General features: G+C 39.9%; 1 protein-coding gene across 4 annotated transcripts in view; it reads left to right on the forward strand.

The window, feature by feature from the left end:
- The window catches only part of SYNE2 (spectrin repeat containing nuclear envelope protein 2), a 284958-nt gene that overhangs the window by 49270 nt on the left and 214509 nt on the right, over window positions 1-21179 (forward strand). For all 4 annotated transcript variants that reach the window (XM_053928255.2, XM_053928253.2, XM_053928254.2 and 1 more), the window contains exons 3-8: window positions 10026-10087; window positions 11724-11819; window positions 11914-11991; window positions 12081-12173; window positions 13006-13187; window positions 17027-17223. In XM_053928255.2, the coding sequence (XP_053784230.1) occupies window positions 10026-10087; window positions 11724-11819; window positions 11914-11991; window positions 12081-12173; window positions 13006-13187; window positions 17027-17223 (708 nt within the window). The remainder of the gene's footprint in view (window positions 1-10025; window positions 10088-11723; window positions 11820-11913; window positions 11992-12080; window positions 12174-13005; window positions 13188-17026; window positions 17224-21179) is intronic.

The raw sequence follows: 21179 nt of genomic DNA on the forward strand, positions 1-21179 counted from the left end.
AGGTGGCTTTATGGGAGTGAGCGTGAGGACGGAAAGACTGGTTTAAGTCTGTTACAGTGGTCCCGCTGAGAGATCACGGTGCCGTGGGGATGGAGGGAAATGGGTATTGAGAGATATCTACTATGGACAATCTTCAGGACTTCAAAAATTATTTTATGTTAGGCTTTATTGAGATAGTTATCATGGCTTTTTGATTGGGTATGGCCGAGTGAGGGAGAAGGAAGCATCAAGGATAACTCAGGTTTATTCTGGGCAAATGAATGGATGATGGAACCATCACTGGAAAAAAATGCAACGGAACAACTTTGGTTGGGAAGGAGTGGGTTAGAGATGATGACTCAGTTCTGGAAATGTTGAGTTTGAAGTGTCTATGGAATAACTAAGTGGAGATTCCCTGAAGATAATAGGGTATATGGGCATGAAGCCCAGGAAAGATAGATACCTGGGTTGAAGGTAAAGATTTGGACGTTATTAAAATATAAATGGTAATTTGTACCCTTGGAGTAGATGAAAATATCTAGAAAAAGAGAAGAGGGACCTAGGCAAAACCTTACAAACACAGATAAAAACAACAACAAAAAACATATAACAGAGCTGGAGGAGGGGTGTCCAGAGATAGAAAGAGGACCAGGTGACTATGGGAATCCGATGAAGGGAAGGGTGGTGAACGGTATTAGAAGTTTCAAGATATCCAGTGAGTTCTGAAAAGCACCATAGAATTTACAGTGGGAATATTATAGGTGGTCTAGGTGAGAATTAAGTAGAGTGGGTTGGAGGAGAAGCCAGACTTCAGTGGGTTGAGAAGTGGATGGTAGGTAAGGAAGTGAAGACAGCTAGTGTAGACAGTTATTTCAAGAAGTTTGCGTTTGAAGGGGAAGAGACACATAGAGTGGTGGCTGGAGGGGTCAGGATCTGATATGTCAGCGGGTTTTTAGTTAAAATAAAAAGAACATGGGTTTTGGTATTAAGCACATCCGAATTTGAATTTCTCCTCTGCCAGATGTGAGATCTGGAGCACAGCGGCCAGGTCATAGGCTTTCAGTACATGTTTATTGAATGAGTCAATAAAGCTCATTCATCTTCTGGGAGCTACAATGTTCTCATTTATAAAACGCTCACCTGTAGTCTGGTTTCTGTTCAGATTATGTAGTTTTTTTGCCTTCTTATAAAACACTCACCTGACTTCTTTGTTGAAAGGCTTTAATGAGATAGAATCATTATTTTTTACCCTTGAGTTTCCACCTGCTCTTGGACTTGACTTATTTCAGTAAGCCTTCTGAGCCCCTCCAAGTCTGTCTTAGGATACCCATACGTTGTAATAGATTTATATTTAGTTACATTATATTAATATTTGAGTTCATTAGATCACCACCATTTTTGTCAGGCCCTTTCTGTTCCCTTCAAGAATGTGTTGCACACGTAAATTAGCTCAATAACTTTACAGAGGCATTTCTCAAAGTGAGCTTTGTGAATCCTCGAATCGGAATCTCTGGGAATTGGGACCTGGAACCCTGCACTTAATCAATGCCTCTGAGTAATTTGCTGGCATTCAAAAGTGTGAGAGCCCTAGATTCGTAATCACAACACAGATCTCTTCAGTGCAGTCTGGTAGTTTTGCATTCAGAAGTCAGAGGTGCTGGGACTGCTGCCCCAGGGGAAGGTGTTCAGGCTCATACGTCTTGATTTTCAAAAGACAAGCACCCCAAGTTCCATGTGGTAGATAAAAGGAAGGAGTGAGAAGTATGTGTTAAAAGAAATGTAGTTAATTCCTTTAGTTTATGCATTCCACAGATATTTATCGAGCAACTCAGATGAGTCAGAAAAGGGTGAGGAAGAGGAGAGACAAATAGCACCCTAGAGTCTAGGCCTTTTACCTGTATTGTGAGCTCATTTTCATGGACTAGAAAGACAAGATTTGCTTACCCAGAGAGCCAGGAGCTATGTTGGCCAGTGAGGTTGGAAACAAAAGCCTCAGTGTGAAAATCTCAGGTGTTCGCATAAGGGTGCGGTTCACTCATGTAGCAACATGAAGTTTCTGGATTCACATGCTAAGACCCAAAGTGGATATCATTTGTTGTATGTCATATATTTTCCTAACGAACAAGGCAATCAAATCTCTACATTGATTAAGGAAAAGTTATAACCAAGCTTTGCTCCCTCCTTCCCCAGCCATTTAACCATTCATTCAACAAACATTTTCTGAATTTCTACATGAACTGCACTGGGGTAGGTGCTGCAGGCAATATGAGGAACGAAGTCAGACGTGGCTTATGGAGCCTATTGGCTAATGAAGAGACAGATTCATCAAATAATCCCACAGATAGCCCTGGCTGGCGTGGCTCAGTGGATGGAGTGCTGGCCTGTGAACCAATGGGTCACTGGTTCGGTTCCCAGTCGGGGCACATGCCTGGGATGCAGGCCAAGTCCCCAGTAGGGGGCACGCAGGATGTTTCTCTCCCTCTCTTTCTCCCACCCCTCCCTTCTAAAAATAAATAAATAAAAATCTTAAAAAAAATAATCTCACAGATATTAGCTAATATTTGGTGAGGGGAACAGCTTTCTTGAGATATACTCGAAACTCTGGTTGGGTAGCTCAGTTGGTTACAGCACTGGCTTGATACACCAAGGCTGCAGGTTTGATCTCCAGTTAGTGCACACATAGGAACCAACTGATGACTGCATAAGTGAGTGGAAGAGCAAATGGACATTTTTTTCCTCTCCTTTCCTGTGTCTCTTCAAAATCAATAATTAAAAAAAGATATAATTCAAGATGTAATTCACGAACCATACAACTCACCCATTTACCGTGTAGAATTCAGTAGTTTTATTATATTCAGACTTGTGCAACCATCACATTTAATTTTTGAACATTTTTATCACCCCAAAAGGAAAACCCATATAGTTCAGCTGTCATTCTTAAGACCTCCCACCCCCACCCCCACCCTTACCCCCAGCACTTGGCAAACACTGGTCTACTTTCCATCTCTCTAAATTCTGGACATTTCATACAAATAGAATCATATAATATTTGGTATTTTGTGACTGGCTTCTTTCACTTAGCGTAATGTTTTTGAAGTGTGTCCATGTTGTAGTTGACTTTGGTTTGAGTAGACTAATCTTCATCCCTGCCTGGGATTGCACACTTTTTTTGTGAAGGGCCAGGGTAGTAAATAAAGTCTTTGAGGTGCAGATGGTCCCTGTTACTAATACTCAACTTGGCCAATTTAGCATGAAAGTAGCAACAGACAGTATGTAAACAAATGACTATATCTGTTTCAATAAAACTTTATTTACAAAAATAGGTGGCAAACCAAATTTAGCCTTTGGGTTAGTTTGTTGACCTCTGATCTACGTTAGGGTAAGTACTTAATTCTCCTGACAACTCTATGAAGTTATTCCCCCCATTTTACACATAAGACTGAAGTGCACAGCTAATACGTGGCTGACAGGGGATCAAACCCAGGTAGTCTGGCTCTAGACCTAGTGCTCTGAACCTTGACAATTTTTACAAGTTGAGGCAATGGCTAAATAGGGGGCAGAAATCTATGACTCTATGAAAGCAAATAACAAAAGAGAGATGTCAATCTGTTAGGTTTCCTTCAGGATGCACCAGTTGAGCTGAGACCTAAGCACAAGGAAAGGTTAACTGGCTGAAGGGAGGGTGTGTGGGGTGGTGCAAATGGCTGTGGCAGGAGGGAACATAGCTTGTAAAGGCCCTGAGCAGAAGGTACAGTGACCTGAGTCCTGGGCTCAGGGGAGAGGGGTATGTGCCAAGGCCAGCACGATGCCCTGGTGTGGACCACGCAAGACCTCTTAGGCTGTTAGGGAATTTTACTCTTGATCCAGAGCAAAGAGAAACCATCAAAGGGTGGAAAGGGTAACATGATCAGATTTACTGGTTGAAGTGGAAAACAGATTAGAGTGGAGTAGACTGGTGGCCTTGGAGGTATTGCAGGACTCAGCTGATGGTGGATCCCGCTGGAGGGCTGGGGGAGCTGAGAGACATAGAGAAGGAGATGGATACCAGAGCTGTGCGGAGGCAAATTTGGCAGGATGTGGCGATAGGCTGTGCTTGGGGATGATAAACGATGGTGGTGTCAAGTCTGTGAGGTGGAACCATAAGCGAGGACAGGTTTGGGGAGAAGTAGGGCAGTAGAATGTGATTTAGCCCCGGGATGCTGAGTTTGACAGGCAAGTGCTGTTTTCTCCTTGGCGGCAGCATGGATTCTCCTGGGGGGAATATGTACAGTAAAAGAATTTTGAGGTTGTAAGCTAGGATTTACCTTCTAAACTCACTTTTCTGGTTCATCAAACAAGATCTCAGTCTTCCTAGTACAGTATTTATTTTTCTTTCTTACTTGCTTGTTTGCTTGTGGTTGGTTGCAAAAAAGATGTGTTGTAAATTGTCCTCCTGCTTCCTTGGTCAGTTAATGGTCTCCCTTCTGTGGTGAGTAACAGGCCTATTCCTGTTTATTCTTCAAATATTTTAGGCTTTTTATGTTTGTGTGCCTGTGTGTTTTTATTCCCTTAATTTGTTTTTCTCATTTCTTTCTGTTTCTTATCATTTCCATGAGAAACAATAGAAGAGGTGGCCTTATTATTTTTACTTCCATTTCCATTGGATAATAGCATGATTAAAATTCGGTGGGCTGGCTTTTGGAACACATGGTTAAAATATGTTGCATTATTCTCTGAATTGAGTTATCCTTGCCATTGTCTGTCCCAGCTAGCAGTGGGTTGGCAGTATTGTTTTAGGGAACAGCAACAGGGTCTCATTAGTACATAGCCTTTTATTCAAGACATTTTATTAGTTGAAGAAGGAAACTGCCCAGGAGTTATTTAAACAAGGATTAGGTAAGGCATAGACCGAGTAACTGTTGCCAGTACATTCTTCTTCTCCATATAATAATAAACCTGTTGATCCTCCACACTTTTAGTATTTATTAAGTCTTTGAATCAGCAGATGTTTATTGAGCATCTTCTGTATCTGGCATTGTGCTAAGGGAAGCAAAAACAGCAAAACATAAATGTTTCCGGTTCATCATAGAGTAGGAGAGAAACCACAAGCAGGTGTGTGACTACAGTACATGAGGAGCCAGTGGTAATTACCATAGATAGAAACAGACTGTTGGGTTATACGTATAGCTCTCCCTTAATAAAAATATAGCAGATCAAATAACAATAAACACGCTACTTTTCCAGTTTGCTCTTTTTCACTTAATGTGTCCACATCAGCACGTATATATGTCTACTTTGTTCTTTTTTTTATTGGGTAGAGTTTTTATTCTTTACATGCATAATCGAAAAGAATGCACAGGAAACTGTTAATTAATGTTCTCTCTGGTAAAGGAAAAAAGGGAGGCATTGGGAAGCTTAAGATTAATTTTTAGTTTCTATTACTGTTTGAAAGCATATCTTATGAGGATTATATATTACTTTCTAAGAGTAATAGTAAGTAAGATCCAATGAAGTTTTGTGGGAGGGAAGAGCCAGAAGAGATTATTTCTACTTCACTTTAGGAAAGGGGACATTCGAACAGGATATGTCCTGTTTTAACAAGTGTTGATTGAGTGCCCACCAAGTGCATTGTGCTGGCGTTTCTCTGAATGCAGAGGGAACCGGGAGGATTGGCCATTCCAGAGGGTACATAGCATGACAATGCATAAAAAAGTGAAACTTAATTGGGGAATTGTAGTGTTACTGATGTTGGGGTTCTCAGGTTTCCCAAGATAGAATTTGAGAGGAGAACCCCATAGACACTTCCAGACAGATTTTATTACGCTTGTGCTCTAGCACAAGGGAGTCAGCACAGAGGAAAGGAGGGTCCTCTGAACTGGCTTGGGATTGGCTCTTCTTGGCTGCTTTTATAAGCTGGGGGCAAAGCAGGCTTGCATGAAAATTCGGGTTTTTTGAAAAGGCAAGCTTGTGGAATTTTCCATGTCAGAGTTGGGTGACTTCTAGCTGCTTGGCCTGGTAACTCTCTTCCTGCCTGGCTTTGGGAGCAAGATGGTGGAATGAATAGAGGTCAAACCTTCATCAACTGTGAATGCAGGTCACTAGGAAGGTAGAAGGGAAATAAAATCAGCTACCTCTGTGTTTTTGAGTAGGGAGTAGAGGGGTGGTGACATTTTTGCAACCCAGTGTTCCTTATGGCCATCTGGCCTCCTTGGGATCCCAGGTCCAGGTTCCAATGCTATCTCAGTAGCTATCCTAGTTTCGCTGAAGAAATATGATATGAGTCAATATAGGATTTGAGTAGAGAAATCAAGGGAGATGAGTCAGGAAAAAGTAGATTGGAGTCAAATTATGAATAGCCTAGAATGTTAGGCTAAGAACTTATAGTTTATTAATTAAGAAATAGGAAATGATCAAAAGATTTTAATGAGAGTGACAGGTCAAAGTAATTAATCTGGGGCCGAGTGCAGTAAGCTTATCAATAACCCAATAATAGAAAGGCGAGAAGAGGGATTCGTGGATAGAGGGAGGTTGTAAAGCTTCTTCAGGGACTTTGTGTAGTAGAGAACATTCCTGGAGAAGCCACATCATAGTAATGCATTGCTCTGTGTTAAAGGGAAAGTGTGAAACTAGTGATTCCTATGTCTGGGGTAACCACTTTTGAGTTCTTACTACCAGGGAGGACTATTGGAGTCAACATTTTAGATGAACTTCTGTGAAACTTGATCTTTCCGAGACCTAGTAGCCATGGTGGTTTTATAATGAGCTTTATAATGCACTTAAAATTCATACTCTTTAATTGCACTTAACTCTGGTGCTTTCTTTCATTTAGGTTCCCTTCTAGCTAACAATAGGAGTTGCCAGCTCACAAAAGGCAGATTGAATAAGAACAGAGCGAGGGATTAGTGTATTTTTATGGTAATGACACGTAGAGAAAATCTTTTCCTTCTATGCCTCATTTCTCAAATTCAGTCAGATATTTTCTAAGAATGATTGTGAAGCATACTTATATGGGCCTGAATAAGATTCACTGAGTATATTTTCCTACATCATATGTATTTTTATTTGCTTTAAAAATCAGAATAGAGAACTCCATTTCATGGCATTTTAAGAAAGTCATCATTGTAATAGGTTTTGTTCTCTTTTTTTTGGGGGGGGGGGAGCTTTTTTTTTGTTCCTAACATCTGTTGACTAAAAGGTTCTATTCTCTACATGCCATTTTGAGAAGAGTTTTATTTTGTAAAATGTTACCCTGGAAATTAAAAAACAAAATCCAACAGTTAAAAAAACATCTCATCCACTCAAATTAAGTTGCTTTAGAGATGTGGCTCTCAACCATTTTTTCCCCAACGGATCAGACTTTGAAAAAGAACAAAAGGTTACTTATCCTGCCATAGGGTGAGCTATTTCACTGTGGTTCCTGTTGAATTAATACTGCTTTTCAGGGATACGCCAGTATGAAGAAAACGTGAGAGAAGTGTGTCAGGGGATAAATGAAATGGCGCATTCAACCCCATTTAATTGAGCGGCTACAAAGGTGTTTAATTGTACCCGGGACATCTTTGTTTGCCGTTAGCAAAGGGCCCTTGTTGAATGTGGAGGGTTCTGATTTCCCGGATGACGAGGTGTTCTTTAAGTGTGGACAATGAGTTCGTTAAAAGCCACAGAGTTTCCTTTCTAAATCGTTTTCCTGAAGGTGTGTTTCATTTGTGCAGTTTCCTCTGCTGACTGGATAGTTCTGGGCAGGAGTTTGATCTGACTGTACCCCTTAGTGTTCTTTTCTGCCTTGTTTCTATTAGATTGTAATCAAATTAGGACAGGGATAACTTAAGGTTTCCATTGGAAAATTTTTGATTGTTTTACATTTGAGTTTCTGTCCCTGTCAGGGAGTGTTCCTCAGTCCAACCTCAGATTAGATATTAGGTGCCATAATTCGCACAACCCAGTTAGAGCCCTGGCTTTCCTGCTTGTTTTCTCAGCTGAGGACAGTTCCTTCCTGGTCCTCAGTTAGCTCTGTACCAAGCCCCTTTTGTCTAGCATCCCATGAAAGTGAAATGAATGATCCCTCATCTTACTTGGACATTGTTCAAAATGGCTGAGGTTGCCAGGTGGACGTGGAATACTGTACTTACACTCCATAGGCGCATAATGCTCTTTTTATACTCAGTTTTGTGCCAGGATTTCACCCCCTCCATGGTTATTTAAAAGTGACACCTCCCCTTTGTCCCCACCATGCTGTTAACTCCTCTAACATTAGTGCAGATTCTATCTCTTGGACCTAGTAGTGTTTCTGATGAGTTTCTTTTTCACACTCTTTCTTTCTATCCCCTAGAAAGAAAATTATCCCTTGGTCCCTTAAGGGTAGAAAGAGAGTCATCTTTGGTTTTTTGTTTCGTTTTGTTTTGACTTTCTGCTTTATTGTTATGATAATGATAGGCTTTTATACCTTTTATACCTTCTCACTTTTATACCTGCTCTTGATTAACGTATATTATGTGCATGTGACTTGATCCTGGGATCATAAAAACTTGTTCTCTAGTTTTTTCTATTGAGGAACAAAGTTAGCCCTCAGTACAGTTTTTGGTAAGTTTCAGTGCATGTTTAAAATGATTGTCTTACACTGGAGGCAAAAAAAGAAAAAAAGAAAACCTATCTCAGAGATTTCAGAAGATTTAATTATAGGAAAAATGTGGTATCTGTAGTTCTTTTGTTAAGTGAAATTTATACAGAACAGAAATAACTCTGAAAAGCCTAAACTGTCCAGTTGGCTTGTCAGAACCGAATTCAGTTCAGCTAACAACTATTGAGCACCCTATATATAAGGTGTAAGTCACTGGGCTATACCTGATTTAACTTGGTAATACAGAAAAAAATGGAGTGGGTTCAGAAAGGTAAAGATCCAATGAGGCAAAGCACAGTTTTAATATCTGATCAGTCACATACTAAACAGATGTAACCACCCTAAAATTCCATTCACTCAGATTCTCTTCTGTTCTTCAACCTAAAGTCTGGGCTGTGTGTACATGTGTGGGCTGTGTGTGTATGTGTGTACATGTGTATGGACATAAGCAGGGACAGAGGCATGGTGAGATGACACCTGGTGCACTTGACAGTGGTGACAAGAGTGTGAGCTTTGGGCGCGGTGTGAAGTGGGTGTCTGGGCTTATAATTATCCCCGTCCAGCAGGGTGAGGAGATCGGGGGACATGGAAAGTCGGCCCATGTATGCAGGGCTACTAGCCCTTGGCCTTGGAGCTGAGGATGGACGTGTGCTGAAGCAAGGGGGTAGGAGGCGTGGGGAAGTGTGGTGTTTGTGTGGGGCCCGCTCCTGCCTGGGGAGGAAGGGAAGGTCTACTCTGAGTGTTCAGATCTTTCCCTTGACTCCTGCCTGGTTAATAAGAGTCAAAGTTAACACTTACCCATCCACTATGTGCCAGAGTCTGTTCACTTTAAGTGAATCATTAATAGTCTCTTGAGCTGAGTGCTTCTTACTTTATTCCATGAGGAAATTGCTCAGTGCCACACAACAACTCAGTGACAGAGGCAGGATTTGAACCCAGGTCTCTCTGACTCTAATTGCAGCTCATTTATAGTTAATTAATTCAGTGGCAGTATACTCCATGATAAATACTCATGTTAAATGTAAAGACTAAACTGCCACGACTTTATGGGCCTTTTAAAAGTCTGCAGATGTTCTAGGGTTTGTCTTTAAACACTGGCTGATGTTGGTTTAGACTGCGTTCCTTCTGGGTGGGTTTTGGATGCTTCTCTTTGCTTATGGCTCCTTGTGTGGCACTGTGAGGCCCTGTAGGGACTTAATTCCTTTGTTAGTAAAAAGTAGTAAAGACTATTGTCTGTCATCAGCTCACTTGTGGCTTTAGAAAATAACTCATAGCATCAATGTGTTTCCAAAATAACTTGGATGTACATCTGAAATTTAGACCAAGTCCTAGAAGGTTTGTGAGGTGGTGGAACACACACATCCCCGGAGTGACAGACTTTGAAGCTTTGATATGTTCAAATTTTCCCGAGGCTTCTTATTTTCTAACTGCTCTTGTCCTTTTTAAATAGCTGAACAGGAAGACACTCAGAAGAAAACCTTCACCTGCTGGATAAACTCACAGCTGGCAAAGGTGAGGAAAAAGAGAGCAAATTAAGCTATACATTTATTTAAGTTACTTCTCCTACTCCCTCAGCTTGGGCCCCAAAAATGGCACTGGTGACATGTAAATGTTGAAATAATGTGCTTAATGTTATCTTGGTCTTGTTTTTGTGTATTTGTTGTTCTTTCCTAACACACACCAAGAGACAACTTTTGTTAAGGATGTGGGAGGCAGTGCTATAAAAATACTGGAAGCAACAACAAACCTGTTATCAAATGAAATTATAATAATTGTGATTCATATAAAATGAGCGTTACGTGTTGGACACTGTCCTAAGTTATTCAAAGGTACGGATAGATCCTCCTTGACTTATGGCAGCACTTTTCAACGGGCGCGCCACAAGAATTTTTAACCACGCAATACCTGACTGTTCAGTCAGGGGCTCTGACCTCTGTTCCCTTAGACTGTCACATAAAACAGTGACAGCAGCCAACACAGCCGTAAGCCATCCAGTGTGAAGGAATCAAAATTATACCTAATTTTTTTGTCAGATGGACAAAAAATATATATTTTTGGTGTGATGCAGCATTTTAGTAATTCATTTATGTGTGCCATGAGAAGAAAAAGGTTGAAAATTGCTGACTTATGGATTTCCATCCTGACAAGCCCATCATAAGTTGAAACTGTCATGTCAAAAATGCGTACAATACACCTAACCTACGAACCATCACAGCCCAGCTAGGTCTACTTTAACCGTGCTCAGAACACTTGCACTAGCCGGCAGTTGGGCAAAGCCATCTACCGGGGAACACACTGTGCAGGGCCAGGTGTGTGCCCTCGTGATCCCGTAGCTGATGGGGGGCTGCTGCCCAGCGTCGTGAAAGAGTATCATACTGCGTATGGCTCGTCGGAAAAGATCAAAATTGTAAATTTGACATATGGTTTCTACTGAATGCATATTGCTCTTACAGCATTGCAAAGTCGAAAAATTGTAACTGAAATCATCATATATCGGTGACTTCCTGTACTGACTACTCATTACACTTTAATGATGTCACAACATTCCCATGAGATAGACAGTGTTATTCCTGTTTACAGAATGAGGAAGCAACGTACAGAGCACTAAGGTCACAGAGCTTGCTAGTGATAGTGCTGGGATACAAATCCAGGCAGTCTGGACCCGGAGGCCTTGATTGTAATCACTGTGCTATTCTGTGTCTCAGCGATGCCAGGTGCCTGGAATAACCTAGATACAAAATGAATGAGCCTCTTCTCACAGGCTAGCCATCCCAACACAGTGCTCGGAATTCTAAAAAGGGTAAATTCATAAATAGGCTGCTCCAGAGATGTAATCTGCTTCCCAAATGGGTCACTACTGGCTGATTCTAAATGTCTTGAATGCCACTTCTACGCACAGGTCTTAAGCTCTCACTGAAAGCTGCAAGAGTGTCGTGTTACTGGGAGTTTGCCATGAGATAAATTAAGTTCGCTACTTATCATGTTTGGATATGTAACTTCGTGTGTTCTCTATCATTCTGTTCATTAAGAGGAAAATCACTGCCGAGTCTTAGCTTTTGCAAAGATACAGTGCACATTTATGAGCTTCTTACAGGTACTATGTTTTCAGATCAGAGTTTAAGATTCTTTTTCTTGTGACCTTTTACAGCACACTCCTCCCTCGGTCATATCAGACCTGTTCACAGACATTAAAAAGGGGCATGTCCTCCTGGACCTGCTGGAAGTACTCTCCGGGCAGGAATTGGTAAGCTCTTAAAATGACATTAAGGAACTTTTGGCTGACTTTTTAAAAAAAAAATTGATATTTCTGACTAATATATTTTGCTTGAATTTCACAGCCTCGAGATAAAGGATCCAATACATTCCAGTGTAGACTCAATATAGAACATGCCCTCACATTCCTAAAAAGCCGATCAGTGAGTATGAATTTCACTTGGAAATTCATTGGAGAGATTAATACTGTGAAATATTTTCCCCTTTTAACCTGAAGTTTTTTCTTTTCTAGATCAAGTTAATAAATATTCACGTTACTGATATTATAGAGGGAAATCCATCCATTATTCTCGGCCTGATTTGGACAATTATATTACACTTTCATGTAAGTAGTTTGATGATATGAAAATTATTTCCGTTCTAATTTCCACAGTATGAAATAAGTATAATACAGTAGGTGTGACTTGATGCTAGACTCACTCCTGAGCTTCTTCCAGAAATAGAACACTGGCAATCTTGCCAGGTGGGACATATGTAGCACCTCTTTTGCCATTTATGTTATTTTTCAATTGAAAATTGAAAGCTGAATTATCATAATATCCTGTATTATCCATGATACAGTCTGAATGGAACCTGTCATGGTAAATTTTTGCTTATTATTATTTATCTACTTTGGCAGAAGAGAGAGTAGAAAGCTTTTGCAGTAAATCCTTGAAAACAAACCCACTAAACTTTTAAAATCTCCCTATTTTTGAGGACCCTTGCCCAGAGTAATAATCCTGCAACATCCAGTTTTTTCTGTGTGTGTATTTGTTTCTTAATGGTTTATATTCAAAGATGCATTGTAATTGACCCAATCTCTGCAGATACTCTAAATTAGGAGCTCAGCTTATTTCAGTTCAGTATCAATTGGCAGAAGTTGATCATCAGTAAAACCCTCTGTAAGCCCTTTAGGGGCTGGATAGCTGCTTGTGCTCCATGTGGAACGTCATGCCTGATTGAGGGCAAAGAGTTACCCAGCTCCACTGAGAGAGAACCAAAGTGTAGCCCCAGATGACAAATGCTGTTATCCACGCATTTGGCTAGTTCTCATTTTACCACAAGTAAACTGTCGCTGTTATATGATACTTCTCACATCTTGTTTTGGCTGAAGGTTTTGCGTCAATGCTGCTAACTTATGATCCTATGTATGTTAACTATCATTATGTCTTCCTTAGATTGCAGAGCTTGCTCAGGCTCTTTCTTGCAATTACAATCAATCGTCCCTGGATGATGTGAGTGTGGTAGAGTCATCTCCTACCTCAAGTCCTCCAGCTAAGAAATTCTCCAAAGCCCAAGAAAGATGGCAGATGTCTGCAAAGAAGGCTCTTCTCTTATGGGCTCAGGAGCAGTGTGCCACGTAAGTGGTTTGCTAAGACCAAAGGAGGTACACGGGGCAGCTCTACCCACCAGCACAGCGTTACTGACCTCTAGGACTGAAATTCAGGCCAGTGCTCACTACCCCCTTCCTCTCATAGTGCATCTACCAATTGTGGAAGTCTGTGAGCTCAGCCACTCTTGGTTTCACAGGCTACAAGGTGGTATCATTTGGGTAACTTATCTCTCACCTTACTCTCATCTGCATATGTATCTGGCCTCTTACTGTGTGCAGATAAAGTGGTCTTTCCATATCCCTTTCTTTAGACACAATTTTCTATGCATCTGGAAGGTGGATTCAGAGTCAAAAAGTTTTACCATACTAGGAGCTCTTTAAAAGGCAAGACTATGTCTTAATTGACTGTAATCTTAGAATTTAGTATAATGTGAGTTCATAGTAAGTGCTCCATAAATATGCATTGAGTGGATGAATGAACACGTAAGTGAATAAGTAACCCATTTATAAGATTATCTCCTGGAGCTGCATATGACTACGTTCAAAGACCACAGTCCCCATTTTTTTAGTAACTCAGAGCTCAGTTAGGAAACAAACAAGAGTGTGCTTTTAAAAAAAGTAGGGATGGTGAAGGGAAATTAGCACTCATTTCTTTTTTACAAAGAAAAATGTTTTCTGCTCTTGGGAGACCTTTACTTTTTCATTTTAACCAACTACTGGGAAGGAGTTTAAGAAAAATAAAGAATTAGGATGCAGGAGAACTCAGCACGAGAAGAGCTGGGGAGTTCAAAAGGCGTTCCTTGTCACATCATAGCACTGTCCGGATGAGCAGAGGCGTGAAGATGCTGCTGAGCCTTTTCAAAAAGTGTCAGGTTTCTGAGTAACTCCTTCCTAACGAAGGACTAAAATGCTAATTTCTGCTTTCAGCTTTACCTTTCTTTGCCATCCACCCTCTATTCTGTGAGTGACCCAAACATACATATCTCATAGGTTATAAATACTGAACCAACTTTTTCTTGAACTTCCTAGAGATGAATTTACGTCAGTTTTCTAAAATTTTTAAATCCAAAATATAGCATGTGGGAACAACATTATATCATATTCAAATTTGTTTCATTTATGCATAAATAAGCTTTAAGCCCTTTCAAAGTCACATACTTTACTGAAGTTTATCTTTTCCCCATGTTCTTCCTTATTTTAAAACTATAGAGTTTGTGCTAAACTTGTTAGGATGTAGTAATCTATTTTTTAAGTAATTCATCAGGAGTTTATCTTCCCTTTTTTTGGCCATCGTTGGTGGTATCATTAGGTACCTTTCACTTCAATGTTCTGTGATTCTCTAGGACTCAAATGTATGACTGTGTTGTAAGATGCATGTTGTGTCTTATTATTTCTGAAGGATTTGAGATTTCTAAATGAGCCTAGAGCCTCCCAGCCACCCTGGGGCATAACCCTGCCCTCTCTAAGGCCTGGTAGCAATATGTTCTCTGAGGCATAGGTTTCTGCACCTCAGTGCAGAAACTGACCTCATAGCCTGGTGCTTTATTGAGTCCAGTCCCTGCTAGTCAGCACTGAGCTGGTTCTGGCCCCCTCAGCACTCTGAAGGTGGTCTGGCCCTGCCCCGAGCCCCAGCCCCTATCCCTTTAGCTACCAATTTAGTTTAGTGTCTCAGTGCCCACTCTGAAGCCAGAATACCTGGGTTTGAGTTGTGGCTTCCCTGCGCTTCTAACTGGTGACCTTAGACATTTTGTGTTTGAGTTTCCTCGATCATAAAATGTGGACAATACTAAGTTACTTCATAGGGTTATTAATTGTATTATAATAACTTTTTTAAAAAAGCATTTGGAACAATTTCTGGACATAGTAGGGAACACATATGCGTTTTTAAAACAAGGCAAAAATCACTGGCTGTTACATAGTTTATCACGGTCATAATTTAGGCTTTGTTTCCTAAGGAAAACCCAGGTCATCTGAAGCAGACTGTTTCTTGGGTACATTTTGCGATTTGATTTATTCCTTAAATTAGTCCATTGAATTTCCTTGTGTGTTTTTATAGGATATTAAAGGAAACTATGGTTGTTCTAGAATATTTCCCATACTTTGTAGGCAACTATACTTTTTTACAACATCTTCATTCCTTGTCAAATACAGGATAATGATTCCCTTGTCAGATACAGATTCATGATTAATTGAATGATTTGAAATATATACATTAAGCATTAATATATGCCAACTACTGTTTGTGGTTTGAGCCTACGGTGGCGGACAAGAAAGACGAGGCCTTTGCTCTCAAGGGGTTTGCACCCTAGTGGGGGAAGCAGATGCATAAATGTGATAATCGGCAATTAGCTTAGGAAGGACTTACAATGATTGAGAGTGTCAGGATAGGATGAGGGTCACCTTTATCGTAGGTGGGTATGCAGCACCTTTCTGAGGAGGAGCTTACAGCTGAAGCTTGCAGGAGAAGGCTACAGGTATGTGAATGTCTGGGAGAAAGAGCAACCTAGCAGAAGAATTAGAAAGAGCATGACTACAGGGATGTAAAGTACAGCATAGGAAATATAGTCAATAAGATGGTCATAACTATTAGTACCAGGTGGGTACTGGGAATATCAGGGGAACACTTTGTAAAGGATATGATTACCTAACCACTATGCTGTACACCTGAAACTAACACAAAATAATATTGAATGTAAACTATAATTGAAAAAGAATTAAAAAATAAACATTTATCAGATGTCCGCCCTCCCCCGCAAAACACCCCAAACCCAGCATGACTATTGAAAACCGGGAATGAAGCCAGTGTGGCTGTCACAGTGCAAGGGAGGGGTGATATAAAGCGGGGAGAGGGAGGCAGGAACAAAGTCATGTGTGGCTTTGTGGGACAGAGTGAGAGATGTTATTTTAAATACAATGACAAACTACAATTTTTCCCCAAAATTTGTTACTGTGGTAAAATATACTTACCATTTTAAGTGTATAGTTTGGTGGCATTAAGAACATCACATTGTTTTGCAGCCATGACTACTCTCCATGTCCAGACTTTTTTCACTTTGCTAAACTGAAACTCTATCTACCAAACAAGTTCCCCATTCCTCCTTCCCCTCAGCCTCTGGCAACCTGCAATCTACTCTTTTCATATATGGATGTCACTATTCTGCATACCTGAGATGAGTAGAATTGTAAAGCATTAGTCCTTTTGTCACTGGCTTCTTTTACTCAGCATGATATCTTCAAAGTTTATTCATGGTGTAGCATGTGTGAGAATTTCCTTCCTTTTTCAGGCTGAATAATATTCCACTTCATGTATATACCTTATTTTGTTTAGCCATTCATCTGTGATGACCAGTTTTAAGCAAGGGAATGGCATTGTTTTGGCACAATATATCATTTAATTTGTTCCAATGAGAAAGAAAATTGTTTACCCTCGTGAAGGGAACTTATCTCTACATAGAGGTTTAAAGTCAGTCTTGAGCCAACAGATTGGTGAGTGAGGAGCATTAAACTTGGGTATCATCATCACTTGGAGGGCTTTGAAAGACACATCCAGAGTCTCTAGAGTCCAATTCAGTAGATCTAGGTGGGGGGCTGAGATTTGCATTTCTAGCGCTTGCAGCTTGCACGATGCTGATGCCACTGGCCCAGGGGCCACACTTTGAGAACCAGTGTTCTGTAGTATCATGGGCCTCATCAAACTTGGCATTTTACTTTAACTTGACCACAATATTAAAATGAAACATTTTCCCAGAATGATTTATGATTTATTTGATTCATTTAAATTTGTTTTAATTATTGTTGAAGAGAGTGGGGTGCTTTGGTGTATTCTTTTAAATAGTATATATCATGTTTTTATCCTATTGTGATAGGTCTGAGGCTGTCAGTGTGACAGATTTTAAGTCAAGCTGGAGAAATGGGATGGCTTTTTTGGCTGTCATTCATGCCTTGCGACCAGACCTAATTGACATGAAGAATGTGAAGCATAGATCCAACAAAGACAATCTGAGAGAGGCCTTCAAAATTGCAGAACAAGAATTAAAAATCCCCAAATTGCTGGAACCAGAAGGTAACAAATCTTCTTTCTTTTTAAAACAATGTCTAGTATGAAGTTGATGTGACAATACTAGTATCCATATATAAGGAAACATAACAGCATTATCTTTTAGTCCTGGAGGGTTTAACTTAAACAGTATTAAATTTCATGAAATTAAGAATTTCTGACATCGGGGACTTCTGGGCAAGATGGAGGCATAGGTAGATACACTTTGCCTCCTCGTACAACCAAAAGGACAACAACAAATTTAAAAACAAAAAGCGACCAAAACTGCCAGAAAATTGAACTGTATGGAAGTCTGACAACCAAGGAGTTGAAGAAATATTCTCTCAGACTGGTAGGAGAGGTAGAGATGGGCAGTGGGGGGGCAGAGAGGACGCACGGCAAGGTGGTGGCTGGCAGACTGGGAGATCTCACATTTGCATGGATAAACTGGGAGGAACAATGGAGGAGCGAGACAGACCATGCAACCCAGGGTTCCAGTCCAGGAAAGGAAAGCCTCAAAACCTCTGCCTGTAAACAACTATGAGGGTTATGGCACCGGGAGAAACTCCCAGCCTCACAGGAGACTTTGTTGGAGAGACCCATGGGGTCCCGTACACAAACCCACCCACCCAGTAATCACCAGAAGGGCCCAGTTTGCTTGTGGGTAGCAGGGGAAGTGACTGAACGCTGGCCAAGAGCTGAGCAACTGGGCACTGTTCCCTCTATGACCCCTCCCTCACATATAGAGCCACAATGCAGCGACGTGAATTGCCCAGCCCTGGTGAATACCTAAGGCTCCGCCCCTTACTACTTAACAGGTGCACCAAGACAAAGAAATATGGCCCAAATGAAAGAACAGATCAATGCTCCTGAAAAACAACTAAGCGACAAAGAGCCAACCTATCAGATGCAGAGTTCAAAACACTGGTAATCAGGATGCTCACAGAAATGGTTGAGTATGGTTGCAAAATAGAGGAAAAAGTTGAAGTTTATGCAAAGTGAAATAGAGAGAAATATACAGGGAACAAACAGTGAAGGGAAGGAAACCAGGACTCAATGATTTGGAGCAGAAGGAAGAAATAAACATTCAACCAGAAAAGAATGAAGAAACAAGAATTCAAAAAAATGAGGAGAGGCTTAGGAACCTCTGACAATTTTAAACATTCCAACCTCTGAATCATAGGGGTGCCAGAGGAGAAGAGGAAGAGCAAGAAATTGAACACTTATTTGAAAACATAATGGAGAACTTCCCTAATCTGGCAAAGGAAAATAGACCTCCATGAAGTCCAGGAAGCTCAGAGTCCCAAAGAAGGTAGACCCAAGGAAACACACCAAAGCATATCATAATTACATTACCCAGATTAAAGATAAGGAGAGAATCTTAAAAGCAGCAAGAGAAAAGGGGACAGTTACCTACAAAGGAGTTCCCATAAGACTGTCAGCTGATTTCTCAAAAGAGACCTTACAGGCAAGAAGGGGCTGGAAAGAAATATTCCAAGTCAGGAAAGGCAAGGACCTACATCCAAGATTACTGTATCCAGCAAAGCTATCATTTAGAATGGGAGGGCAGATAGAGTGCTTCCCAAATAAGGTCAAGTTCAAGGAGTTCATCATCACCAAGCCCTTATTATATGAAATGTTAAAGGGAGTTACCTAAGAAAAAGAAGATAAAGAATATGAACAGTAAAAATGACAGCAAACTCACAACTATCAACAACTGAACCTCAAAACAAATGAAAACAAAAAGAAGCTAAGCAAACATCTAGAACAGCAACAGAATCACAGAAATAGAGATCACATGGAAGGTTATCAGTGGGGAGGGGGCAGGAAGGGAATGGGGGAAAAGGTACAGGGAATAAGCATAATTGGTAGGTACACAACAGACAGGGGGAGGTTAAAAATAGCTTGGGAAATGGAGAAACCAAGGAACTTATATGTACAACCCATGGACATGAAGTAAGAATTTCTACTAGTTAGTTAACCTCAGTTACTCTTGGCTTCCTCTCTTTCCATGCTGTACGATTCAGGGGGAAGTCTGTGCACAGCCCACACTGAGGGGAGTATGTCTCCCTTCCTTAAGGGCAGGCTGTCTACTTAAGTTATTTGAAATTCTTCTGCACAGAAGAGTTGTCTGTTCTCCATTTATTTTTCCAACCATTTATTTATATCAGTTTGGACCCGTGGATATTTTATACTTTGGGATGTATCCGATACCACTTTATTGTTCACATTAAAAAAATTTTTATGCAGACAACTGTAATTGAACAGCAATAGAAAAAGTGTAAAAAAAAATTTCAGCTCATAGTTTTGGCCATTTGGGAACTCTTTCAATTGACTCCTGTACTCCTGTGACACACCTCCTTCATTGTGGCATTTGCTTGCTTGTTTTGGCGCACGTTCTCACTTCTGCGCACGATAAGTTTCTCCAGGGTCATCTTGTACATTTCCTACCCTAGTCCTGGGATAGCCGTTTCTCCAATGAGCCCTGGTTATTTTTATTGGAGAATTGTATTAGAACCCAAGATCTGGGTCATTGCTATAGGTACTTAGCACTTTTAGATTCCATTTGTTTTCATGAGTTGAATTAGGTGATTGTAAGTTCACAATGATTCTATACTTCTGTATATCAGATTTTTCATTACTCTGGTTCCATGTTGCATGTTATTAATTCTTCTTGTTTTTACTTTTTCTCCCATCTCCTTGTGTTTTCTTTACTTCCCTTTTTCCCTTTTTTTTGTCTTTTCTCTTTCCTTTTCACTTTTCATTATCTACTTTTTTCTTAATTTTCCCCATGCTTTGTTCTATTCCCTATTTATTATTCCTGTTTTTAAAATGCTTCTTGCATATTTAAAAGTTTTTTATTGAATTTATTTGGGTGACACTGGTTAATAAAATTATATAGGTTTCAAGTGTACAATTCTATATTACATCATCTGTACGTTGTATTGTGTATTCACCACCCAAAATCAAGTATTTTGATTCTCTAAATTTTCATTATTAGTATAAAATACTTTGTCTATTTTAGTATGTGAAAATAACTAGACAACTAATAAAATAGTTAATATAATAAAAGCAAGATTATATTCTATGAATGATTGCCCATAATTCATTTTAAATAGTTTAAATAATAGATCAGAAATGTGAAATGGATCATGATTATTTATACAAACCAAATACCAATATTTAAATAAAGGAATTATCTTTTGACACAACTTTGTTAAAAGCATTTAATCATTATGCATAGCTTTATATAAAATTAGGAGATTTTTAAAAGAATGTTTAGCTAAGCCACTATCATTATTACATGTATCTCTTGACATTTACATTTTTTTAAAATTAACAAATAGAATAACTCAACTCTTTGGGATCCTTCCTTTACTGAAACCCCACCCCCAGCTTTTTATTAATACCTGTATGTGCTTATTGCCTTGAATTTCATTATTTGGATATAAATTAGATACACTTTGTCCTTCAGCCGACTTAGAGTACTCATTGGGTCCATGCATAGTGTGTTGTATTTGTTGTTTGTTTTTCCTCCTAACTGTAATTTTCCTGGGGGTTAGATGTCTTAAGGCACCTAGCATCTAATCTGCTCAAGTGTCTAGCACCTGCTGGATGAATGATAAAAGGGATGAAACATAAGGCCCCTTACGGCAAGAGCTAAGCTGTACAATAATTCCTTCCTGAGACTTGCATTTGTTGGCTCTCTGTGAATATTTGTTGAATTGAGTTTAACTGAATTAATACAGAAGATTTTCTTTTCAATAATCTTCATTGGTTGTTTTGAGAACATCCCAAGGGGCATCCCAAAATTATGTGTTTATTTTTTTCTGTGACGTATTGCAATCACTTCTTTGTGATTTAGTAATCTACCTAATTTATTATATATCTGGAGGAATTCTGCACTTAAGGAATTTATAATACTTTTAGAAACTTTGTTTAATCAGACATTTTCCAAATTTATTTCGCCATGGACTCCTAAT

This window comes from Desmodus rotundus, chromosome 7 (genome assembly GCF_022682495.2).
Source record: "Desmodus rotundus isolate HL8 chromosome 7, HLdesRot8A.1, whole genome shotgun sequence".
Lineage (NCBI taxonomy): Eukaryota > Metazoa > Chordata > Mammalia > Chiroptera > Phyllostomidae > Desmodus > Desmodus rotundus.